At 39.2% G+C, this 27,601-nt stretch overlaps 1 protein-coding gene across 4 annotated transcripts in view; it reads right to left on the bottom strand.

Annotated features, from left to right (window-relative positions):
• Window positions 1–27,601, bottom strand: part of FERMT1 (FERM domain containing kindlin 1) — a 69,055-nt gene that overhangs the window by 33,493 nt on the left and 7,961 nt on the right. For 3 of the 4 annotated variants that reach the window (XR_009740362.1, XM_061436628.1, XM_061436629.1), the window contains exons 2-8: window positions 23,716–23,884; window positions 21,219–21,452; window positions 18,151–18,297; window positions 16,593–16,806; window positions 14,423–14,525; window positions 1,258–1,365; window positions 741–872 (exon numbers count right to left, since the gene is read on the bottom strand). Coding sequence is in view for 3 of the 4 variants with exons in the window: in XM_061436628.1 (XP_061292612.1) it covers window positions 741–872; window positions 1,258–1,365; window positions 14,423–14,525; window positions 16,593–16,806; window positions 18,151–18,297; window positions 21,219–21,452; window positions 23,716–23,866 (1,089 nt within the window). In the remaining variant the exon portion in view is untranslated. The remainder of the gene's footprint in view (window positions 1–740; window positions 873–1,257; window positions 1,366–14,422; window positions 14,526–16,592; window positions 16,807–18,150; window positions 18,298–21,218; window positions 21,453–23,715; window positions 23,885–27,601) is intronic. The other variant, XM_061436630.1, reaches the window with a different exon arrangement.

A 27,601-nucleotide genomic window follows, 5' to 3' on the forward strand; every position in this document is an offset into this window, starting at 1 on the left:
CATAAGAGAACACACATTAAATACAATAATGTGTGTATTACTGTATACAATACAGTGCCTCATTGCATCTATTACTATTTATACAAATTACAATGACTCTACCTCTCTGATTCAATGTGATTAAACTAATGATTGAAGAAGTTAAACAAAAGGGTGGCTCCCAACAAATGAATCAAACAAGGCAGGGCACTGCAATTATAAAGCTGACAGTTAAGCCACATCCATCCTGGATAAGAAGCAGGAGCGTTATTATCTTATGTTTTACTGGAGAGTTTTTCTTTATTTCCTAAAGTCAAAGGGTTCAGGAACTTTTTACAGCGTACAGTCTTGCCCAAAGAAATGCATGACTAGGTCAACAGATCACATGGTTTTGTATCTGTGAAGCATTCTCTCTACTTTCACAGCTACCTCATTCTTCTAGACTTCAGTTAAAGGGTCAATTTCATGTTCCACTTTAGTGAAATGGAGACCAGCGCGGTCTTTCCCTCATACCAAGCTAGCTTATTTTTAAGAAGAAGTACAGTACAAAAGAATTGTCATTGGGAGTGATAAAAATACCTTACAGTTACTTACAGAGCTGATCTGAGAAAAGCTAGTCAAGTTTAAGTTTGTTCGAGGAAGAGAGTATTTTCCTTTCTTCAAAATCAGACAAAATATTCCCTTATTTATAATAAAAAAGCTCATTTATACTTGTCAGTCAGAGCAAAGCCACAATTCTGAGTTATCAGAAACATTCATACCAAAGTGTTGTCTGCTTTTCCACCTTCCAGGGTCACTTCCAAATTAGAAAGTGCTGCTTCTACTTCGTCAACCTCAGACTCATTTGTAAAATCCTGTATTTCAGTGGACAACGACAGTTTGCTAATGTGATACTACAACAGAAACAGAGTTTTAGGACTATTAGAAACACAAATGAGGAAAGAAAATACTGAACATCTCCTGGAAGGAGATCTCCTGGGTATGCATGGAAAATGACATTTTAATGTAAATTATTTTGAGATTCATGGTTAGTCATGTTCCAACTCAGTTCTTCTCCGTCATTGGTTGACCTTATAGTGCAGAAGCAATGAGGATAGCAAGACTGATGCCTTATAAGATGTATGCATGGGTTGGTTATGAGGAATATTTTAAACTTAAATTTACTACACTAATTTTCAACTCCTTTTCAAAGAAAAAATCAGTAGAAAGAAAATGAAACTTTAAGGAGAACAAATTTTCTTTGTTTCCTTCCAGAGGAAGGTACCAACGTTCCCATACCTGTAGTGCTGCAAAGATCAACATTTCTTCCTCTGTGCAGTCAATTTCTTCTAAGAGAATGGCCCACCTGGCTTGTTCATAGAGTTGGTTTATTCGGACAGCATCATACTAGAGAGAAGAACAGGCATGTGCTTATGTGTGTGTGGTGGGACATATTTACATCCCATGATACAAAAGTTTTAGAATAACAGGTCAATTCTTGTTAATCAGATGCAATGCATTTTAGTTCAGTAACTGAAAGAAACCCCTCTATCTTTCTACTACCCCAGTTCATTTTACTTCTGAATTAAGAACTTTCTTTCTCAAAATATTTCCCAGAGCTTCTTCAAGAGCCCAAACTGACCCATCTTAGTTAGACTCCATTATTTTTCCTTTCTTATCATACTTCTGTTGGTGGGAAACACAGCTAATGGAATGGTTTATGTGTTAAGTAAAATAAGGAGAAGGGGTCCTCAAGCTGATCTGTACTCTGTGTAATTCTAAGCAGAATCTTAACCCTCCACCCTCTGTATTTCAGTGGACAAGGACACAGGTTTTTAGTGGAACTTCATGCAAGCTGTTCAAGTTGGGCTGGAAAAGATAATGTTCAAATATCTCCAAGAACATTTTGAAAAATAGCAATGTTGGGAAGGTACTTTTCCTCTCAGTTATTGAAACATATAGTAAAGTGGCAGCAACTAAAACAGTGTGTTATTGCTGTGGCAATGGACAAAATGTCAATAAAGCAATATCTAGCAACAGACCTAATGCTATGCTATGCTATGCTAAGTCACTTCAGTCGTGTCCGACTCTGTGTGACCCCAGAGATGGCAGCACACCAGGCTCCCCCGTCCCTGGGATTCTCCAGGCAAGAACACTGGAGTGGGTTGCCATTTCCTTCTCCAATGCATGAAAGTGAAAAGAGAAAGTGAAGTCGCTCAGTCGTGTCTGACTCCTAGCGACCCCATGGACTGCAGCCCACCAGGCTCCTCCATCCATGGGATTTTCCAGGCAAGTGTACTGGAGTGAGGACAGACCTAATGAAGGTATGTAATTTAATATAAAATAAAATGGCATTTTATAAGCAAGAGAAGCTTTCTTTCAACACTATAATAGTGTTAAAAATGCCTAGCCATTTGGAAAACAAGATAGAAAATCACAAAGCCTTACACATCCAAAATATACAGATAGATTAAAGAACCCAAGCATGCAAAACCACAGTGTGATACCACTTCACATCCACTAGGATCAATCTAACCTAAAAGACAGATAATAACAAATATTGCTAAGAATGTGGAGAAATTGGAACCCTTATGCATTGCTTGTGGGAATGTAAAATGGTGCAGCCTCCATAAGAAACAGTTTGGCAGTTCATGGAAAAGTTGAACACAGAATAAGATCCAGCAATTCCACTCATAAGTAGATACTGAAAAAGAATGAAAACAGGGACTCGAATGGATACTTGTACTGCAATGTTCACAGTAGCATTATTCACAATAGCCCAAAAGTAGAAACAACCAAAATATCTATCAATTGATGAATGACTAACAAAAAGAAGTATATACATACAATGAGTATTATTCAGCCTTAAAAGGGACAGGAATTCTGATACAAGCTATAACATATATGCATCTTGAAGACATTATGCTCAGTGAAAACAGACAGACACAGAAAGACAACTATTGTATGACTCCACTTATATGATGAAGTGCTCAGAATAGACAAATTCATACAGATAGGAAGTAGAATAGAGTTCACTAGCTGCTGGAGGAAGGAAAAAATGGGGAGTTCTGTTTAATGTGTATAGAATTTCTGTACAGGATGATGAAACAGTTCTGGAAATAGTGGTGATAGTTGCACAACACTGTGACTGTACTTCTTGCCACTGAGCTGTAGACTTGAAAATGATTAAAATGACAAATGTTATATTTTGTATATTTTAGCACAATTAAAAAAAGTCAAAGGAAAAAAACCCCAGATGGGTACATGAATGGTCACAGCAGCATTAGTCACAATAACCAAAAAATAGAAATAATTCAGATGTCCATGATAAAACATGGCATATACATATAATGGAATATTATTTGGCAATAAAAAGAAATAAAATACTGATACATGCTACAATACAGATGGACCCTGAAGATATGCTAAAGGAAAGAAACTGTCACAGAGTACCACGTATTTTGTATATTGTATAATTCCATTTACATGAAATGTCCAGAACAGGCAAATCCACAGAGGTAGAAAGCAGACTGATGGTTGCTGAGGACTGGGAGAATTGGAGGGAAATGGGAAGAGACTCCTAATGGGTGATAAAATTTCTTGATGGGATGATGAAAATGCTCTGAAATTACATAGCAGCAATGGTTGCACAACTCTGAATATACTAAAAACCACTGACTTGTACATTTTAAATGAGTGAAATGTTGGTACGTGAAATGCATGGTATATGATTTTATATCTAAAGGCATATTATATTTAAAAATCTAAGGTTAACAATCAAAACTATTAGAAGGAAACACAATAGAAAACTTTGTTATCTTTCAGAGAGGAAGCCCTTTCTAAGCAAGACAGGAAGCCTTTAGGTTATAATGCATAAGGCTGACTTTACAATCATTTTAAAATCATTTAAACATTTTTAATGGTGAAAAATACCCTAGAGAAGATTATATGTTAAGACAAGATATAGATTGAAAGAAAATATCTGCGATAAGTAAGTGCTCCTATAAATCAATATGAAAAATATAAAGAATTCAATAAAAAATGGGGCAAATATATATAAACAGGCAATTCACAGATGAAACCAAAATGGCCACATAAACATTGGAAAATATGCTCGACCTCACTAATAATCAGAGAAGTAAAACTAAAACCCGATGACATAATTTCTATTTTCCTATCAGATTTATCTAGGTTGTAAGTACTGATAATGTGTGGTATTGGTGAGGACGTGGTGTAAACTGGCACTTACACATGTGTCAGTAGGAAGCACTTTGGCAGGATCTTTAAATGTCTTTTTGCCCTTTCATGAGCATGTCCATGGCTACTATTCTAAAGAGATACAAAGGATTCATCAAAGAAGCAACCCACAGGTCCTGATAAACCATGCTTTAGCCTTTTCTTTGATTATTTTGTAGTAGTTAAAAAAAGTGAGTCAGACACATATATGCTGACATGAAAATATGGCTGATATAAAGTAAAAAGAAGCAAGCTACAAAACAAATACACATTTATAAATATATGTGAAAAAATCTGCAAGGATGGTTAATCATTACGCTGTTAACCATGGCTACCTCTCAGGAGAAAGATCTTGGTAAAGGATTACTTTCCATTTTTACTGGAACTACTTCCTTTTTATGTTTGATTTTTAAAAATTCCTTTTAAAAATACATATGAAATTTACCATCTTAACTATTTTTAAGTATACACAGTGGCATTAAGTATACTCGCATTGACTACCATCTGACTCCAGAACTTCTTTCATCTTGCAAAACTGGAATTCTGTTTCAATTAAACAGTAACTCCTATGTTTGATTTTCTTTTTTTCCCTTCATATTGAGTTTATACTGTATCCTTTAAAAAAGATAAAAATGTTGAAGAAAACATGGTGGAGAAATAGAAAGACATTCAGAGCATGTAAACAGGTTTATCATTGGTTGGTTAGCGTGAGTCCACTTTTCCTTTTGCATTAACTTTATGCATGTGGGACTGTGACCTGCCCCCAGGCTTTCTCCTTCTCATGGCTTTTAAAACTGCTTGGAAAGGAGGGCAAATGCAGATCCAAGTGTGTGGTTTTCAGGAGGCTGGAATAATAACAATCTCAATAAAGTCTGTTCTTGTTTTCTTAACTTTGCCAGGTGTCATGGAAACCCTCAGGAGTTTGCCCCAGAATCCTCCAAAAACAAACTGAAACATGACACGCATGAAAACCCCCATGGCAGCATTATTCACAACAGCTCCAAACCAGAAACACTTGAATGTCCCTCAAACTGAAGATGAATAAACAAAATGTATCCACATGTATCCATCCACAGATGGGACACCACTCAGGCAGAAACACAGATACACATCAAAGCCATCATGCCCAATGAAAGAATCCAGACACAAGCTACATGCTGTAGATTCCGTATGTGAAATTTCTAGAAAAGGCAAAACTCAAGACAGAAAGCAGATCAGGTGCAGGCTGGGGCTGGGGACAGACACTGACCACAAATGGGTATGATTGGAAACGTTTTTGCGTGATGCAAGTGTTTTAAAATGAGATTGTGGTGATGGCTACACGACTATGTAAATTTACTAAAAATTACACTGTACACTTACAATGGTGAATTTTATGGCATGTCAATTATACTACCATCCAAAGACATTAAAACTAAAAAAACCACACATACACACAGTGCACACCAAAAACCAGGCAACCAACTCCCAACCCTCTCCCCACAAAAGGCCCCTGCCCTGAATTCAAGCTGACACACACAATTTAAATAGTATGTGCAGTTGCTGAAATTTGAATTGGGCTAATAAACTGTCATTTGTCATATACATATTTATATATATCTGTGTGCATGTATGTATCTATTGGTCTAACTATCACTCCTTCTCTGTCTACTTAAAGTAAATTAAATCACCCAATAAGGCTTTTCTCTCAAATGCAGTCAGTACAGATTTAAAAAATTGAATACGCGCTTCCACACCTAAAATTACTTATCTCTTTTCCATTCCCAAGTCTGGTAAAACAATTCTTTGAAAGTATTGGTTAATAAGAGTTGCCTACTTTTCCAGACTGACATCAGGAGAACAGGCTGGGCCAGGCCTGGCTCTTGCTGAGGAACCCCAGATCGTCTGCTGCGTCCAGAGAGCTCTGGACTTTCCTCTTTGGACTGTTCGCATTCCCACTGAGCACAGGGTCCTGGGTCTTTTGCAGGTTCATTTGCTAAGAGGGGCCCCAAAAGATTTTCCCTGAGAACTCTTTCAGGGGTTTCAGTGATTCAGAAACATGTTTTTCTCTGGTGGGGACTGGCTACTGCTGCCCTCTCCTTGGCCCTCGATTTCCTTTGTCTCCCGGTTAATTGAAAATAGAAATCACCAAAACATGTGGCCTCTGCCACCTCCACTGCTCAAATCCATTTTTCCTCATCTAGTCAGTTCAATAAACCTCTCTCTCCTTCCACCAATCAACAATATGAAAAAATAATAAAGCCTACCTCCCATAGGTTTCATGCTCTCAGGAGAGGATTACTATTTGATCTAATCATTCAAGATTCTTTGTTAGTTGGGTAGCAACTTTTAGTATCTTTTAAGCCTCTTATAAAACTGACATGCCTTTTCTGGAGAAGGAAATGGTAACCCATTCCAGTACTTTTGCCTGGGAAATCCCATGGATAGAGGAGTCTGGTGGGCTACAGTCCATGGGGTTGCAAAAGAGTTGGACATGACTTAGTGGCTAAAAAACAACAACAAACCCTGCAAGATACCATCCTGCAGGTTGTTGTTCTCTTTTTTGCTGTACAGCATGCATTCCTCTTTTTGTGGTTGCTAGCTGGATGCTGTATTTAATGAAGTAGATAGGAGCACATGCTAAAAATATAGCCTCAGTACACAGAGATTATCATGCAGTTAGTATAATTTGGCATATGTGCTAATGTAATGAAAAGAAGATTACTTCAGTGAACTATTTTGTTTTTGTATTTTACTTAAAATGAAACTAATTGATTGGGGGTGTGTAAGACCCAGCATAAGGATAAAAGCAACATATTTCTAGTTATGTGATGATCAAGATTTATCATGTCTGTGTTGCTATATGGCCTCTGTTCAGTAATCTTAAATCTAATTTTAGGCCTAAAATTCCCATTTTACTCCAGAGTAAAAAATGAGTATATTGAAGCATAGACCTTGACTATGTAACTTTAAAGAATTAATAGAACTCTGTAAACCCTGTTATATTATTTTTGTAAAAAACAAATGTAAATGTATATATGCACCTATCTATCTATATAGGCTTTCCTTGTGCCTAGACAGTAAAGAATCTACCTGCAATGCAGGAGACCTGGGTTTGATCCCTGGGTTGGGAAGATACCCTGGAGAAGGAAATGGCAACCTACTCCAGTATTCATGCCTGGAGAATTCCATGGACAGAGGAGCCTGGTGGGCTACAGTCCATGGGGTTGCAAAGAGTCAGACATGATTGAGCAACTAACACACACACACACACACATACACATATGTATGAAGTATGGAAGGCCCTGGTTGATTACCTCCTGCCTTGACAGCACTTTTCTCTAAGATGTTAGACTTGACTGCTGCTTGGGCAGGCCTGAAGACTGAGTGTAGTATCAAGTAGAAAACACATCTTTCAAGGACAGAGTTTGTCTGCTTCCTAACAAGGAAGTTAATAACAAAGAAACATTTTTCAAAGACGTTGGACTTTAAAAAGTCCACATGAGCCTAATAAAAGGGAAAGTGTTGCTTTGAAGTCATAAAAGTTTATTTTTTTTTTAATGCACACATTTAAAAATGCCCTTAAATGGGGCAAAAGAGTATATAATGATGAAATTAATTTTGAATGAATTTAAGAGAGACAAAAGGTGTACAATAAAAAGTCAACTCTTTCTTCCTTGTTCCGCACAAACAAGGTGGTTTCTCTACTGATTGTTTTGTATCTTGTTCCTTTTTACTCAATAATATTCCCTGACCATGTTTCCCATCAAAAGGAAGCTGACTCATTCTTCCTAATCACAACACTATATGAATGGATCATAATGTAACTAACCAGTTCCCTACTGCTGGCTGTTTAGGTGGTTTCCAGTTTTTTCCTAAAACAAACAATGTAATAATAACTATTCTTGTGTACAGACATACTGACTCACATATTTGAGTATAATTGTGGTAAAAATACCAAAGGGTAGATTTTCAGGGTCAAAGCTATGCAGAATTGTAATTCTGACAGATACTGTCAAATAGTCTTCCACAGAGACTTAATTTGTACTTTGACCTACAATCAGTCTGTGTATGAGAGCACCTGTTTCTCCACACTCTAGATAAATAAGATAGTGTATGGAACTTTTTGTTCTTTGTGGATATAAGACTAAGAGCTATTGTAGTTCCTTTTCTATGGACTATGTGTTCACATCCTTTGCTACTGCGTTGTTGCTATTTTATTACTGGTTTGGAAGAACTCTTTATATATTAGAGAGTCTGGCCTTTTGTTTGTAGTAAGTATTACAATAACATTTTTCTACTTATTTGTAGTTTTTTGCCATGTGTACAATTTTCATTTTTAATTAAAATGTATCAATCTTTTCTTTTATGGATTCTTTTAGCCTTTCTAAAGTAATATATTTGAAATGTTGTATTCTAGTACTCTCATACATATGAGATTTTAATCAGTTCCAGTAGCCTACACCCTGTCAGTTCAGTCGCTCAGTCGTGTCCTACTCTTTGCGACCCTATGAATCGCAGCACGCCAGGCCTCCCTGTCCATCACCAACTCCTGGAGTTCACTCAGACTCATGTCCATTGAGTTGGTGATGCCATCCAGTAGCTTGCTTGTATCTCTCCTCTGAAAGCCAGAGTAGAGAAGCTCCCTGGTCCAATTAACTGATTTAGCTCCTAAATACAGGGTGCCTTGTATATTTGCAGTGGTTTCCTGGGTGCCATCTTTGCTCTTCTTAATTTGATTGTAGATTCTTTGAAAACATGAACTCTATCTTAAGTTTCTGTATCGCTCTACCCAGTACACGGTAGAAGCCTTAAACTTGGTTTCATTTATAGCACTCTGTACTTTAGGAGGGGAAGGGAAGGAGGGCTGCCACAACTCCAGATGGTTGGGAATCATCTTGCGCCACAAGTCATATGCTGCCAGCCTGGATCTTTCAGTCATTTTTGGGTTGGTAGCTGCTATTTGGCTGTTGGATTCAAATACATTTTGTTCATAGGCTGTGGACAGAGAATTCCTTACCAATTAAGCAAGCAGAGACTGGAGGCAAACAGCCTAGGATAATGGCCCTGGTGACCTTTGTCTTTGGTGTGCTTGCCCCCTTCTGGGATTATGATTCTTTTTAATCTCCCACTTTTAAAATTCTTTTTACTTTCTTAAAAAACATTTGGCCACATTGAGAGGCATGTGGGATCTTAGTTCCCCAACCAGGAATCAAACCCACACCCTCTGTATTGGAAGCATGGAGTCTTAACAACTGGACCATCAAGGGAAGTCTCATAATCTTCCACTTTTTAGACAACACGTATTTAACACTGCTCTTCCATGCTTGCTTACTTAGGCTGATGATTTGACATGTCTGAATTTTTTGACTGTGATGTCATTCACGTTTCCGACATTTTTTAGAAGTAGATGACTGAGTTTATTTTCAGCAATGAGCTCAATTGCCAAAGCAAGGAATTTAATGCAGAATCTCTTGGCAAGGAAACTGATAGGAGGGCCTTCAAGACCTAGCTGATCCAATCACAGAGCAAGTGACCAAGGATCACTCTCCTAGCATCCTTGCAACATGTAGGAGTGGAGGGCAAAGGATATATCAGAAGTGTTCCCTATTTTCAAGGAGTCTGCAGTTTGTAGAGAAAATTCATGAACGTGGTACAATTAGAAGTATGAGTCCTTAAATCACACTCAGTTGTGGCTCTGAAAATGGAAGGGCCAGCGTGACCAAGAACACAGAAAAGCTCTTATTTTAGAAGGAATAAGACCTGAGTGTGATCCTAGGACAGTTTCTGAATCTGGGAGTCTAAATCAGGTAGTCCATAAGCTTGGATGAGGAAAAACTACATCTCAATTTGTACCAACTCCTAATGGAAATTTAGCATTTCCATCCATGATGAATGTAGGCAACAAACCACAGTATTATAGAGCACTCATGACTATCAGAATCACAGATTTTTCATATTCCTCACAGTTGCTATTTTCCAATAATGCTCACATGCATCACCACCACTTCAATATTAAGCTAGTTATGAATGGCCACTATATATTTATTCAGTTAATGAAAGAGATTTACTTATATCCATTTTGGAAAAGATTTTGGTTACTGTAGTTCAATATAATTATTCCTTATTGTAATCTTATGTTTCATTTCATAAATGTGAAAACCTTATTCTACTGTCCAGCAGTTTGGGGTCCTCAGCTGCTATCTTAGCTCTTGGCACACGGTTGTTGTCTGTTGTTTAGTTGCTAGGTCATGTCCGACTCCATGCAACCCCATGTATTGTAGCCTGTCCGGCTCTTCCATCCATGGGATTTTCCAGGTAAGAATACTGGAGTTGGGTTGCCATTTCCTTCTCCAGGGGACCGTCCTGACCCCAGAGACCATTTCCTGCATTGGCAGCAGATCCTTTACTACTGAGCAGATCCTTTACTACTGAGCCACCTGGGAAGCCCTTGGCATACAGCAGTTGTTTGATAAAGAAATGAAAAAATAAACAACAGGGGTACAAGTCTGAACAGACAAGATGGAGCCACGTTCCTGACTTAGCAATTAGAAAATACATAAATATGCTTTATTTATGTGTTATCAGATTTCAGAAAAAACCTTATGTATTAGAATAGATAGCATACAACAAGATAGAATAAGCTACCTAGAAACTAGACAAGGAAAGAGTAAGTTGAGTCAGGAATGAGACTAGAAACTGAGGTCATAGAAAATGTAAAGATTTGGTTCTTTGATTTCTTTCATCAGTGTCTTATAGTTTTCTGTATATAGCTCTTTTGTCTCCTTAGGTAGGTTTATTCCTAGGTATTTTATTCTCTTAGTTGCAGTGGTAAATGGGATTGATTCCTTAATTTCTTTCTGATTTTTCATTGTTAGTATATAGGAATACAAGTGATTTCTATTTATTGATTTTGTATCCTGTGACTTTACCAAATTCACTAATTAGTTCTAGTGATTTTCTGATAGTGTCTTTAGGGTTTTCTATGTACAGTATCATAACGACATAAACAGATGGAGGGATATTCCATGCTCCTGGGTTGGAAGAATCAATATTGTGAAAATGACTATACTACCAAAAGCAATCTACAGATTCAATGCAGTCCCTATCAAATTACCAATGATATTTTTCACAGAACTAGAACTAAACATTTCACAATTCTGTATGGAAATACAAAAGATCCCGAATAGTCAAAGCAATCTTGAGAAAGAAGAATGGAGCTAGAGGAATCAACTTGCTTTATTTCAGACTATACTACAAAGCTACAGTAATCAAGACAGTAAGATATTGGCTCAAAAATAGAAGTATAGACCAATGGAACAGGAAAAAAAGCCCAGAGATAAATCCACGCACATACGGGCACTTATCTTTGACAAAGGAGGCAAGAATACACAATGTGAAAAAGATAGTCTCTTCAATAAGTGGTGCTGGAAGAACTGGACAACTACACAATGAAATTAGAACATTTAGTAACACCATACACAAAGATAAACTTGAAATGAACTAAAGACCTACATGTAAGACTAGAAACTATAAAACTCTTAGAAGATAACAGGCAGAACACCGTATGACATAAATCATAGCAAGATCCTTTATGACCCACCTCTTAGAATAATAGAAATAAAAACAAAGATAAATAAATGGGACCTAATTAAACTTAAAAGCTTCTGCACAGCAAAGGAAACTACCAACAAGGTGAAAAGACAACCCACAGAATGGGATAAAATAATAGCAAACAAAATAACTGACAAAGAATTAATTTCCAAAATATACAAGAGCTCATACAACTTAATACCAGAAAAACAAACAACCCAATCAAAAAGTGCGCAAAAGACCTAAACAGACATTTCTCCAAAGAAAACATACATAGATGGCTAATAAACACATGAAGAGATGTTCAACATCACTCATTATTAGAGAAATGCAAATCAAAACTACAGTGAGATATCACTTCATCTCAGACAGAATGGCCATAACTAAAAAATCCACAAACAACAAGTGCTGGAGACGGTGTGGAGAAAGGGGAACCCTCCTACACTGCTGGTAGGAATGTAAATTGTTACAGCCACTGTGGAAGACAGTATGGAGATTTCTTAAAAAAAACTAGGAATAAAACTACCAAATGACCCAGCAATATCACTTCTAGGCATATACCCTGAAGCAAACAGAACTGAAAAAGACACATGAACCCCAGTATTCATTGCAGCACTATTTACAATAGCCAAGACATGGAAGCAATCTAGATGTCCATTGATAGGTGACCGGATAAAGAAGTAGTGGTACATATATACAATGGAATATCACTCAGCCATATAAAGGGATGCGTGAGTCAGTTCTAATGAGGTAGAGGAACCTAGACCCTATTACACAGAGTGAAGGAAGTCAGAAAGAGAAAAGCAAATATCATATATTAACATATATATATGGAATCTAGAAGGACAGTACTGACGAATCTGTTCACAGAGCAACAATGGAGATGCAGACACAGAGAACAGACTTATGGACAAGGGTTGGGGAGAAGAAGGAAAGGGTGAGATAAATGGAGAGGGTAGCATGGATGCATATACACTGACATATGTAAATAGATAGCCAATGGGAATTTGCTGTATGACTCAGGGAACTCAAACTGGGCTCTGTAACAGCTTAGAGGGGTGAGAATGGGCGGGAGGTGGGAGGGAGATTCAAAGGGAGGGGACATATGTACACCTATGGTTAATTCATGTTGATGTATAACAGAAATAAAACCAACATTGTAACCAATCATCAACAATTAAAATAAATAAATATTAAAAAAAAAAAGATTTGGTTCTAATAGGCAACACAAAAAGAAAATCCTAATAGCTGTATAATTCACATTGCCCTTCCTGGTGTTTAGTAAAATTAAAACAATTGGTTAGGAAAAGCTGTAATAGTAATTTCTCCTCAAGATTTAATCAAAGAAGAACCAAAATTTGCTTTCTTACCATGGTTTGATGGAAGTGATGCACTCCAGACACAAGCCAGGTCCAGGGGCAGAAAGCTGGATCTCAACCAAAGACTGAGCAAGAGCTCCACAGAAGGACAAGAAATAGGGCTTATTTTAAAGAAGACACCACTTAGAGAAGCAGTGAGCCCAGAAGGCCTCTGGAGACCAGATTTAAATTGAGGACTAAGGAGAAGACAGTGGCACAAGAGACAGAGACACTGCCATGCACGAGGAAAGGATGGGCGCAGAAGGCAACCTGGAGCAGGCTCCTCGAAGAGCAGCCCTTTGGTAATTGGACAAAAGCAGCCAGCATGGTACTGGGGTGGAAATAATACAATCCTTCTGTGCACTCAGGTAACCAGTTTGTATTTTCTACTTTGGGCCATTTTAAGTGCTGGTTCACAGCTCTACAAAAGGGAGAGCTGGGGCAAAGAAAGGGCAGCCATTCAGAGGCCTTGTTTCATCACTCAGCTGTCCTGGGAAACTTCAGGGAGGGGATGTGCACTTAATATGGGAGTTGGCAACCAGCTGGGCTCTTTATTGACCCAGGTGACCCCTCTGTCTCACCAATCAAGACTCATTCAGCACTGTGGTAGGGAGCCAAGCGTGTGCTATCATGGGGTCCTGGCTTCTTCGCCAGAACCCCTATGCCTCTTAACCTGGCCCTGACAACTCCTTTCTTAAGCATGAAGGGCTCTGGCTTCATGCTTGTGAGCCACTCACTCTCTTCTTGTTCTGGGTCCCTGTGGAGAAGGACAGGACACGCCATGCATGAAGGTCCTTAGCTGCTGCTGCTGCTGCTAAGTCGCTTCAGTCGTGTCCAACTCTGTGTGACCCCAGAGAAGGCAGCCCACTAGGCTCCCCCGTCCCTGGGATTCTCCAGGCAAGAACACTGGAGTGGGTTGCCATTTCCTTCTCCAATACATGAAAGTGAAAAGTGAAAGTGAAGTCGCTCAGTCGTGTCTGACTCCTAGTGACCCCATGGACTGCAGCCTACCAGGCTCCTCCATTCATGGGATTTTCCAGGCAAGAGTACTGGAGTGGGGTGCCATTGCCTTCTCCGGAAGGTCCTTAGAGACTCCCCTAACTCAGGGGAAGCTCACCATTCCCACTAGAAACCAACAGGAAAATCCAGGGACCAGTATACACTTATCGGTCTAACCCTGCAGAGCTAAACAGAAGGTTACAAGAATTAATCCAAATTTTGGTAACTAAATGATTCAGTTTTACATTTCTATGCATTCATTTTAAAAAGAGAGAGAGAATAGAGAAAAAGTATCTTACTTTGGGATTCAAGTCAAAGAAAGTGTAGTATTTAAATCGTAACAGCAGCTGCTCATCCTCCTGGATGCCTTGTTCCATAAGGGAACGTGAGGAGTCTAGCCAACTAGAAAACAAGATAAGTTTTAAAAGTCAATCAGTTTTACACACATATTTTAGTATTATATAATATGATATATATACATATATATACATGTAAATGTATGCATGTATGTCTATATACACCCTTGAACAAAGTCTGGGTATGTAACATAATCTAAACCCAGTAAAGGAGATGACTTGATAGTAGCGTGTGCATCCATTTTATCACACAGCTTTCTAAGTGTTTTTTTGTATTTATGTATTTTCTCACTGACTTTAGAGTAAATCAGTGAAGGAGCCAGGGCAGTTATTATTTTCCTAGTTTTAGCAATGACGAAAATGAGCCTCAGTAACAGTAAGTGACATGTTCAAGGTCCTGTGCCTCCTGGTGGAGCTGGAATAAGAATGTGCAGTTGCTGACTGCTGCCCCTACTTGTGCTGTGTGCACTTGCTGACTGCTGACCACTTCCACACCAGGTGACCTGACCCCAAAGTGGCTTTATCTTATTGTCTAGAACTTTCTGTAACTATGGAAATCTTCTACATTGCCCAGTCCAATTGAATAGCCACTAACCGCATGAGGCTACTGAAGATTTAGATGTGCCTAGTGCCATGTTTTGGAGAAGGCAATGGCACCCCACTCCAGTAATCTTGCCTGGAAAATCCCATGGACAGAGGAGCCTGGTAGGCTGCAGTCCATGGGGTCGTGAAGAGTCGGACATGACTGAGCGACTTCACTTTTCACTTTTCACTTTCATGCATTGGAGAAGGAAATGGCAACCCACTCCAGTGTTCTTGCCTGGAGAATCCCAGGGACGGGGGAGCCTGGTGGGCTGCTGTCTATGGGGTCGCACAGATCGGACACGACTGAAGCGACTTAGCAGCAGCAGCAGCAGCAGTGCCATGTTTTAATTTTAATTATATTCAAACATAAATGTAAATGTCCACATGCTGCTGGTGACTCCTGTACTGGGCAGCACAGTTCTAGAGTCTGAAAGATAAATACTGGGTAATGATGAGGAGAGAATAAAAGTTAACAATGAATGAGGTGGGAATGAGGGCCCTCCAATACCACTGAAAATGGCTTGAACTTCTATATATGAATATAGAAGATCAGTTTATATGTTTTATGTATTTTATATGTTTATATAAATTGATTTTATTTATTTATATATAAAATATTCTATTATATAATCATATATTCCCCTGTAGGAGAATAAGAATAACCAAGATGCAGTCTCCATCCGAAAGGAACTGACAGTCAGTGGGGTAACCAAGCCTCATATTAAAGAAACAAGGTGACACTGGAGCAGTAGAACAGGACTTGAGGGAGTGACTGGTCTTCTGAGAAGACTGGAAGTGGCTGGGCCTTATGGGACAAACAGGGACAGGCCAGTAGAGCAGGAGGGAAGGAGAGGGTCCTGGAGCAGAGGGAAAGCTGGAGGCAAGGCAGCGACACAGGAATGAACATGCACGTTGGGGGGATGGGGAGCATGAGAGCACAGCAGGACACACAGATGGACATACATGGGGTCTGATCTCAGGGGATCAAAGGAGAGTATGAACTAGGATCCGGGGGAGTGGAATGCTAACAAATGTGACTTTACTTGGACAACAGTGAATGAAATAAGTGGTGGTTTGAGAAATAGTTTGAGTGTATTTTCTGAGACTACTTCAAAGCTTAAGGACTCACTAATTGGAATGGAGAATGGAAAAGGGGTGCTCTACAAAAGACAGCAGGGCCACTTGGGTCTCCCCTGCTGCCACAGAGGGGACCAGCCCACTTATAAGCTGATCTACATCCCATAAAATTTGCACACATGTCTGAACAAAGAATTAGCATTCACTAGCCAGTAAACCATTGATTAACCCAATGTGTAAATGTTGTCACACTTTAAATGTATTGAAATGACAAATGGCTACATTTTGTCTTTTTTGTTGCTAAAATCAGTGCTGACCTTTGTGAATAGTATACAATTCCTAGGTGTGCTGACTTGAGAACTGAACAACCCCTCCCTGTCTCATCTCCGCAGCATCTCTCTTCCTACATTAATATCAGTTCACAGAGAAGTAAAACAAGTCACGTCCTTACCCTGAGTTAAGCTTGGCTTTGTCAGCCAGAGACCGAGACTGGTACATATCAGCAAGTGCTTCTGGTGATTGTGGTGGCTGGCTGAATGCCAGGATGCTGCAGTTTTGTTCTGCCAGAGGGCTGTCACTGAACCAAGTCATTGTGGATGATGCTGGCGTTCCGTTTATGGGGTCATATGTGGGGGTCATGGTTTTACTGTATAAGCCAGGACTTACTGCAAAGCAAAGGAAAGTACGAACTAGGATATGAGATTTGGGATAAGAATCTTTAGAACAACACTGCTTGTACTAAAATGGATTTTGAACTTAAATGTTTGTATTATTTAGAAAAATCAGATGAATGATGGCAGAAGTTAAACACAGGTAAAACTCCAGTCTGGGTATTTAGTTCCTGGAAAGCTAGGAAACTCATCGGCTGTAAAATCTTCCAAAATCAACCCAGACAAATGTAGGACTATTTTCTTCTCAATAATTCAAAAATTTTTTATATCAGTAGTGCGTTCTGGCACTATTAGAAAACTGGAGCTCTCACAGAATACATGCATATACTTTATTTTTGGGCAAATCTCTTAAATTGCAATGCTTACCAATTTAAGGAATTTAGCTAGTTGATGGCTTATAAATCATCTGACTCTAATTTGCATAAGGGAAGTATAATAATCCCTTTCATTCTTTGTACTGGAATGTACTATGCAAGAAACTCTCAGTGTTGCAAGCAAGGTAGAGATTCATTCTTATATACAGGCATATCTCATTTCACTATGCTTCGAAGATACGTTTTTTTGTTTTTTAACTTTTTTTATTTTTAACTTTGTGACTCTGTGTTACATTTTGGTAACTCCTCCAATATTTCAACCTTTTTTTCATTACTATTATATTTATCACTGTGATCAGTGATCTTTCATTTTACTACAATGACTTGCTGAAGGCTCAGATGATGTTAGCATTTTTAGCAATAAAATATTTTAAATTAAGGTATGTACATTTTAAAAAGACATACTGCTATTACACTCTTAATGGTAGCAATATAGTGTAAACATAACTTTTATATGTGCTGGGAAACAAAAAAAAAATTTTATGCAACTCGCTTTATTACAGCAGTCTGCAGTATCTCTGAGTATGTCTGTAAAAATAAAAGGATGACACTTTTCTAGTTTTTACTGCCTCTCCTGTTACATACCCAATGCAAGATTTAAATTGAGTTCAGAAAAGAGTCATGTGAAGGTAGAATCAGGAAGAGAAGTATATTTGAATGATCTAACAAATTTCCTTATCCCACAAATTCATGGTCAATTCTGTGAAAGTTTTTCATTCATCAGCAACATAATATATACAATTAAAATAATGAGCTATATAACACACCTTATTAAAAAATTTCTGTTCTAAAATTAGTTGGATATTCTTTCCTTATCACCGGAATCCTTAATTTTAGTCCTTGTTTAGGGAGAGAGGAGGAAAGGCTAAGTAGAGAAAAGGAGAGTTCTTGAGACTTAAGAATTTAAGAAATTCTTGGATTTAATAATAAATTAAAATAATGAAACACCTATCATGAATCTTACCAGATGGACCTGAAATTGTTGGAGAACCCTCCAGGTTTAAAATATCTTCAATTATGGGCTCCTTATTATTTTTGTCTTTTTTCTTCTTCTTTTTAAAATATTCACCTGAAGGCTTTAATAACGACAATTCTTCTGCTCTTCTAATATCTAAAAATAAATATAAAAAAGAAAAAAGAAAAGCAAGAAGTAAAAAGAAAATTCCTTCTAAGACTTTGAGTCATGTTGGGCATGTGAAACCATTTCTCAAAAAATTCCTGAGAAGTAAATGGAACTAAATGACATTCCTTTTGAAGAAATTGAAGATCAGTGGCCCCCAAAATGGGTGTGTAGAGATCAAACAGTGGAGGGAGATTCATTCTAGGAACATTTCTAGTTTGTTTTTAAATCTGTTGTGAAACTATTTCAAACATATTCAATGCTAGTATGGTGGCCCCTTCCCATGCTCGCCACCCCCTTAAACCTTTCCTAGTATTTCGCTGTTCTTGTGTCATTTACTTACTAGCAGTTTCCCCCTCCCTCCTTCCTTCTTTCCTTTCTCCCTTCCTTTTCTGTTTTTAGGTTTTTAAGCAACCAGCAAGGACTCCATCTATTTCTTTATGGGCCAGTGACCCTCAGAGCTTTTCTCTGCCAAGTGGCTTCTTCCATCTCTGTGGCAGACATCCTAGGCACCTTGTCCATCTCCTGGCCCTCCCCATTTTGGTGCACTCTGACCTCCTTCCAGTGGTAGCTAGGATGTATCTCTTTATCCAAGGGCCTGCTCTGGATGCCAGAGTCCTCACTCCCCAGACAGAGATGCAACAGGTCACATGAGTTCAGAGAGTTAACACTCCTCAAGAGCAGCCCTCAATAACTCAGTGACTGGTGGAATGGTATATTAACACCCCAGGTCCCTCACCCCTTGGTTGCACAGCTCCAAGGCATGACCACACCGCTTCCCAGAGGGCCCCAGCTGTCCGTAGTGTGAGCTGATTAGTGACACTCACTTATTAGTGGCCTTCTCTTTCCAGTCTCACTTTACCACTCCCAGCCAGTGTTTCCTGGCATAACCTTCTAAATAAATAATATTTATACTTGAATTCTTATCTCAGGTCTTCTTCTGGAAAACTCAAGCTAAGAAGATAGTCCCCACTGTCCTCCATTACTCAAATATACTTCTAACTGCCATTTCCAATTAGAACTGATTGTACACTGGGCTGTTATGATCCCAGGTAAAAATCAAGGAATGTGGATGTTAGAATCTCTGGGCAGCTTTCCTGGAGGTAAATGCACTAATTCCACAGGTATCCCCACCTCTTAGTTCAGCTGAGGTTGAATCTGGCAGTTGAGCTGCCAGTAAACAAGCCTGACTGTCAGGTTGCAACACACACCTGTAACCATTCCAAATGCATAATTTATACACAAAACCAGGAGACAAATAAAAATTTCTAGTGGAAGCATTAGTAACAAAACAAAACAAAAACCTCACTGATACCTAAGCCCAAGGTTTGTATCTTGTCTTTTCTTTGAGAGAAAAAAAAAATCATCCTATTGCTAGATTTAAGTTCAGTTGGTCAGATATAAAAAGTGATTATTAGGGAATTCCCTGGAGGTTCAGTGGTTAGGTCTTGGAACTTTCACTGCAGGGGTCATAGGTTCAAAGTTCAATCCCTCATTGAGGAACTATGATCCTACATGCTGTGCATCTTGGCCAAAAAAAAAAAGTGATTATTAGAAATGCCAAGTTGAGTCATTTAGAGCTACCATGAAGGTGTAATCTGGAAAGAAAAGAATGTATGAATGCTTCTATTTAAAAACTTCAAGTTTTTGACCCTAGCCATGATGTGTGTTTCTAGTCCACTGTGGTGTCTGAAATGTACATTTTATTTACTCATTTACTGTTTTCAAATTTTCATTAGAATATTATTGAAAGCCAGGTACCTTGTGCTTATATCATTTGCTCACCATGCATCAAGGAAAAATTCTGGAACTTACCTTTTGTAATGGAAGCTTCCAATCATTTGTCTGGTCAGCAAACAGTTACTAAGCAGGTGATAAGTGTTGGGCATTGTGCTAAGTGTTAGGAACAGACATGCTCAAGAAACGGTTGTCTTCATCCTATATAATACCATACCAGCCTGCACCACTCATTACTGGCACTCTCAATACTGTGTATATTATTAGACTTTTTCCCTTTTTTCCTCCATTACCTACCCTCTTTTAACATCTTATTTTTTACATGATTTATTTTCTGTCTCTGTATGCTACAATGGAAGCTCAGGGAGGGCAGAGGGTTTCGATTATTTTTATTGCTAACCAATCTCTAGCACTTACCATAGTGCCTGCCAAGTCAAAATATATATTTGCTGAAGGAATGAATAAGCAGTGTACAGTTTAATGGGGAAGATAGATCACCCACTCACATAGTGTGTATACTGTGTTCAAATCCTAAATATTAGCCTTGGAACTCAAGAGTATACCTACACACTTTCAAAAAATATACTTCCTGACCCAGAGTTTGCTACTATTATGGAAGTCCCAGAAAGAAGAAATGGTTTGGGCAGTGTTGTCCCTAAAGGCTGTTAAAATTTTTGATCCATAATTAAGTGTACTTTTCTGCTTAAAATAAACTCCACAAATGATGTTTATGGACAGAGTTATTTACTGGAGCCAAGTGTTAGGGAAGCAATTAGGATACTGCATCACCATTATCTCAAGAACAACATAGACATATCAGCTCTTTGGTGATAATGATTTAATGGAACTCTTTTCGTTTGTCTTCAATATAACAATTTCAGTATGGCTTAGGGAAATGAGTTTTGGGGTGGAAATCTTAATGGAGTTGTCTTTTCTGTTTACAAGTCTCTTTTGAAATAGCTTTAAGCTTTGGGAAAATGAACCTGATTTATTCTGATAATGTTCCATCTGGTTTAACTTCACTTAAATGGCTAAAGTCCCCAGAACTGGGCTTGAAAACTGTGCTCCTAATAAGGGATGTAAAGCCAAGCAGTTGTGGGCAGAAGTGCGTGTATTTTCCTGTCCTCTTTTGCTGAGAGTACAGAGGGCAGAGGTGCCCGCCTGTGGGGACTCACTCAGGGCTCTGCAGATGTCGCTGACAGCTCTGAAGACCACAGTCGAGAAGCTGACTCGCAGTCGCACTGTCTTCATGTTCGGCAGGCGCAGGCGAAGCATTTTATGCTGAGGGGTAAAGACAAGCTTTGCGTCTGCCTGGACCCCACATTTGTCCAGAGTCCAGTGTGTTTTCAGAAGCCAGCAATGTTTCTGTTCCCACCAAAGGGCAAAGTCTGACCAGTCCTGGGCTATGTCTGCAAGAATAGAGAACAGATCTCAGTAAAGTGAGAGCAAGCACTTGCACCCTGGAGTCAAGTCCTGCATGTGCAAAACCAAAACCAATGCTGGTCTTCCACTCTCATCTTCCTACAACCTAAGCCTCCATCGTTCTTGGCTTCTTGTCAAAGTCCCTAAGACAAGGCAGCTAGAAGACCGACTGAACCTTACCTTCTTTATATTTAAATACTATGGAAGGAACAGAAACATACAACTTTTATTCACGATGAAATGCTAAAGTTGTCTTCTCCCAAGTCCCTCAGTGCCAGAAGCAAGGCTTTATTTAATCAAGATGATTTCTCGAATAGAAATGGATCCTTCCAGGTCCCTGGTGGTCTGGTGGTTAAGAATCCCCCTTCCAATGCAGGGCACGTGGGTTTGATCCCTGGTCAGGGAACTAAGAACCCACCTGCTGTGGGGCAACTAAGCCCATGTGCTACAACTAGAGAAGCCCACACACCACCAACATCACCACCACAACGAGGGAAAACAGATGAATCCTTCAGACACCGGCTCACAAGGGAATATCAAAAGCTTCCAGTCAAAGTGCACACAGAACTACTGAGAAGTTTACATTTCACCCTTCTCAGGAATGTCCACCTCTTATCAGGACCACAGCATTACCAGTTTCCAAAATTGATAACACTAAAATCAGAGCTGAATATTTTATTTCTCAATGGTAGCATCAACACTGAACCCTTCCACTTCTTCAATGCCCCTTGGCATCAAGATTGAATCTTTCCCCTTTGCCAATGTTAGAGTCATATTCAATCTTTTATTTTGCTAAATTAAGAGCCATCAGTACTTTTACTTAAAAAACGGCTTCTCCCTCTTTCTCTCTTTTTAAATTAGAAAACCTTTCTCTCAGTGCTATTAGTAGAAGTATAAATGCTGTAGGCTTCCCCAGTGGCTTCGTGGTAAAGAATCTGCCTGCAATGCAGGAGATGTGGGTTCAGTCCCTGGGCTGGGAAGATTACCTGGAGGAGGGCATGGCAACCCACTCCAGTATTCTTGCCTGGAGAATCCCATAGACAGAGGAGCCTGGCAGGCTATAGTCCACGGGGTCACAGGAGTCAGACATGACTGAAGCGACTGCACAGCGCAGTGTGGCATAAATGCTGTAATGCTGTAACTATTTTGGAAAGTCCTATGATTCAGTAAATTTTCCCTGATCTAAATGCCCAACAGAAATGCCTATACTTACCTAAGACAGGTACTATCTATAAAAGCCCCCATATGTAAAGAACCCAATGTCCATAAACTATCAGGTAAATGGATAAATTGTGGGGAAAAAAAATCATATAATGGAATATTTTACAGCAATGAGAATCAAAGAACCCAAACTATATGCAATAAAATGGATAAATCTCACAGACATAATGTGGCATGAAAGAAAGCAGATGCTTGAGGGTATATTATCCTGTGTAATTCCACGCATATACAGTTTGAAAACAAGTAAAATTATTCCTTTGGAGTTACAATTCAGGGTAGTAGCTACCCTTCGTGGGACAGTGGCTGGGAGGTGTCAGATGTGGGACTTGGGTGGGGGAACAGGTACTGTTTTATATCTTGATCTGGGTGGTGGTTATATGACTTTGTGAAAATTCACTGGACTATACACTTCTGATAATTGCACTTTTTGTATGTATATTATATTCCAATGAAGACAACTTAAAAATACTTTATATCACTAGTATAAGTGAAAAGCCAACATCTGTGGTCTTAAATAGAAGACAAAAAAATAAATGCAAAGAAAATAAAACATTATTAAATTCTAGGTCCATCATGTTGTCTCCTGATGTGAAGACTCTGACCCTGAAGACTTCTTTCCTTGTTTAAACAAGGGCTAGTAGCAAACGGTGGGTAAGGACACTGGCACCAGGCTGCTTGTTCACAGAGCAATCAAGCATCGACAAAAAAATCACATAACAGTCTAAGGCCCCAGGTGTGGTCTAAGGTTACCCTAGATGTCACCATGGAGGGTGACCTCATTCCAGTGCAAATAGGTTATAACACCTACTGGGGAGCTTCAGTTTGCTACCAAGTTTTGACAGAGGGGGTCAGGGGGTTGTTTGGACTCCTTCAGGGCTCCCCATTTCTCTTCTTCCTGCAGAAAGGGGCCATTGCAAGATGGATGATCAGAAAAACTTAGATAGTCAGACAGCCTAGTTCAGTCATTCAGTGATGATGCAACATACAGGGTTTCAAATGTAGAGAAACCATAAATAAGCGGCAACTTACTTATCTGTTCCACTAACTTGAGCATCACTCCCCCAATGTGCAGGTCTCCAGACACTCTCAGTGTGATGTCCTTCTGCTCCTCTTCATTTGGATGATCAACTCGGACCACAAGCTCCCAAGAAGCAGATGCAAAGTCACTGGATGAGAGCATTGTGGCAAATACAGGTGTCTACATGAAAAAAGGCAGACAGACCAGAAGGAAACTGAGGCTCATCAGGTAGACTCTGCAGAGCAAAACTTTCTTTTCTCTCATTTTTAATCCCTTCCTCAAAAATGCTGCAGAGTTCCTGATATTAAATTCAGCATCTTAACTTTAAAGACAAAAAGTCTTATGAAAATGATCTCTTCTAAACCTCTTGTACTTTAAACCTTCTACCCTCCCAGGTCTACCTAGCTATTTATTTTCTGTGCCTGCCCAATGCATCCATCCCTTTCTCCTGACTTTTCTTGACTTTCTATGAACTACTTTAGCAATAGGCAACAAATCATGACAATCCTTGACATAAAAAAAAAATCACATTTATTGAAGCATAATTTGTATACAATAAAATGCATTGAATTGAAATGTAGACTTTGATGCATTTTATTATATGCATATTATACTTAAATAGAATTGATTTTAAAAAGAATATCTATACATAGGTATTATTACATTCACCCATAAAATAGTAAGGACATTTTCTGGTATGAAAAATTAAAAAAACAGAACAAAAAATTTCTTTTTTAGTCATATAACATGTAGTTTTATCTTAAGCACATAAGAGATACAGGTCATTAATAATTTGTTCTTGTTGTTCAGTCACTAACTCATGCCCTTCTCTTTGTGACCCCATGGTCGTATGCTAGGCATGGTAGGCTTCCTTGTCCTTCACCATCTCCCGAAGCTTGCTCAAACTCATGTCCATCCACATGCCCATCTTGATTCCAGCTTGTGAGTCACCCAGCCCAGCATGTCGTATGATGCATATAAGTTAAATAAGCAGGGTGACAATATACACCCTTGACATACTCCTTTCCTAATTTGGAACCAGTCCATTGTTCCATGTCCAGTTCTAACTGTTGCTTCTTGGTCTGCATACAGGTTTCTCAGGAGGCAGGTAATGTGGTCTGGTACACCTATCTCATTAAGAATATTCCACAGTTTGTTGTGAACCGCACAGTCAAAGGATTTAGCATAGTTAATGAAGCAGATGTTTCATTTGAATTCCGTTGCTTTCTTCATGGTCCAACAAATGTCAGCAATTTGATCTCTGGTTCCTCTGCCTTTTATAATTCCAGCTTGTATATCTGGAAGTTCTTGGCTCACATACTGCTGAAGCCTACTGCATAGGATTTTGAGTATAATCTTGCTACCATTGATATTAGTGCAATTGTACAGTAATTTGAACATTATTTGGCATTGCCTTTCTTTGGGATTGGAATGAAAATTGACCTTTTCCAGGCCTGTGCCCACTGCAAAGTCTTCCAAATTTGCTGGCTTAGAGTGCAACACTTTAACAGCATTATTCCAGTTCAGCTGGGATTCTATTACTTCCATTAGCTTTGTTCACAGTGATGCTTCCTAAGGCCCACCTGACTTCACACTTCCAGGATGTTTGGCTCTAGGTCAGTGATCACACTATCATGGTTACCCAGGTCATTCAGAGCTTTTTTATACAGTTCTTCTGTGTATCTTCTGCGTGTGGAAGAAAGTGAAGAAGTAAAGAGCCTCTTGATGAAAGTGAAAGAGGAGAGTGAAAAAGTTGGCTTAAAGCTCAACGTTCAGAAAACGAAGATCATGGCATCCGGTCCCATCACTTCATGGCAAATAGATGGAGAAACGGTGGAAACAGTGGTAGACTTTATTTTTTTGGGCTCCAAAACCACTCCAGATTGTGACTGCAGCCATGGGGTCGCAAAGAGTTGCATACAACTGAGTGACTGAACTGAACTCTGTGTATCAGTTCAGTTTAGTTGCTTAGTCATGTCCGATTGATTCTTTGTGACCCCATGCGCTGCAGCAGGCCAGGCTTCCCTGTATATCACAAACTCCTGGAACTTGCTCAAACTCATGTCCATCGAGTCAGTGATGCCATCCAACCATCTCATCCTCTGTCATCCCCTTCTCCCTCCGCCTTCAATTTTTCCACCATCAGGGTCTTTTCTAATGAATCAGTTCTTCTCATCAGGTGTCCAGAGTATTGGAGCTTCAGCTTCAGCATCAATCCTTCCAATGAATATTCAGGATTGATTTCCTTTAGGATTGACTGGTTTGATCTGCTTGCAGTACAAGGGACTCTCAAGAGTCTTCTCCAACACCATAGTTCAAAAGAATCTATTCTTTGGCACTCAGCTTTCCTTATAGTCCAGCTCTCACATCCATACATGACTACTGGAAAAACCATAGCTTTGACTAGACGGACCTTTGTCAGCAAAGTGATGTCTCTGCTTTTTAATATGCTTTCTTGGTTGGTTATAGGTTTTCTTCCAAGGACCAGGCGTCTTTTAACTTCATGGCTGCACTCATTATTTGCAGTGATTTTGGAGCCCAAGAAAATAGTCTGTCACTGTTTCCGTTGTTTCCTCATTTATTTGCCATGAAGTGATAGGACCAGATGCCATGATCTTAGTTTTTTGAATGTTGAGTTTTAAGCCAACTTCTTCATTCTCCTCTTTCATGTTCATCAAGAGGCTCTTTAGTCCTTCTTCATTTTCTGCCATAAGGGGGGTGTCATCCACATATCTGAGGTTATTGATATTTCTCCCAGCAGTCTTGATTCCAGCTTGTGCTTCATCCAGCCCAGCATTTCATATGATGTACTCTGCATATAAGTTTAACAAGCAGGGTGACAATATACAGCCTTGATGTACTCCTTTCCCAATTTGGAACCAGTCTGTTCCGTGTCCGGTTCTAACTCTTGCTTCTTGACCTTCATACAGATTTCTCAGGAGGCAGATAAAGTGGTCTGGTATTTCCATCTCTTTAAGAATTCTGCACAGTTTGTTGTGATCCACACAGTCAGAGGCTTTAGCATAGTCAATAAAGCAGAAGTAGTTGTTTCTCTGGAACTCTCTTGCTTTTTCAATGATCCAACAGATGTTGGCAATTCGATCTCTGGTTCCTCTGCCTTTTCTAAATCCAGCTTGAACATCTGGAAGTTCACAGTTCATGTACTGTTGAAGCCTGGCTTGGAGAATTTTCAGCATTACTTTGCTAGCACATGAGATGAGTACAATTGTGCTGCAGTTTGAATATTCTTTGGCATTGCCTTTCTTTGGGACTGGAATGAAAGCTGACCTTTCCCAGTCCTGTGGCCACTGCTGAGTTTTCCAAATTTGTTGGCATATTGAGTGCAGCACTTTCACAGCATTATCTTTTAGGATTTGAAATAGCTCAGCTGGAATTCCATCATCTCCACTAGCTTTGTTTGTAGTGATGCTTCCTAAGGACCACTTGACTTCGCATTTCAGGATGGCTGGCTCTAGGTGAGCGATTACACCATCTTCCGTGTATTCTTGCCACCTTTTCTTAACCTCTTCTGCTTTTGTAGGTCCTTACCATTTTTGTCCTTTATTGTGCCTGTCTTTGCAATGAAATGTTCCGTTGCTATCTCCAGTTTTCTTAAAGAGATCTCTAGTCATTCCAATTCTATTGTTTTCCTCTATTTCTTTGCATTGTACACTTAAGAAGGCTTTCTTGTCTCTCCTTACTATTCTCTGGAACTTTGCATTCAGTTGTGTATATCTTTCCCTTCCTCCTTGCCTTTCGCTTCCCTTCTTTTCTCAATTTCTGTAAGGCCTCCTTAGAGGTCTTTGCCATTCCCTTCTTTGGTAGACTGGATGTCCACAGGACAACATGGCAGCAGCAGCCTGAAGAGGCACTTGCGGCCTGGGAAGCAGCTTCACA

This window comes from Bos javanicus, chromosome 13 (assembly GCF_032452875.1).
Source record: "Bos javanicus breed banteng chromosome 13, ARS-OSU_banteng_1.0, whole genome shotgun sequence".
In the NCBI taxonomy this organism is placed as follows: domain Eukaryota; kingdom Metazoa; phylum Chordata; class Mammalia; order Artiodactyla; family Bovidae; genus Bos; species Bos javanicus.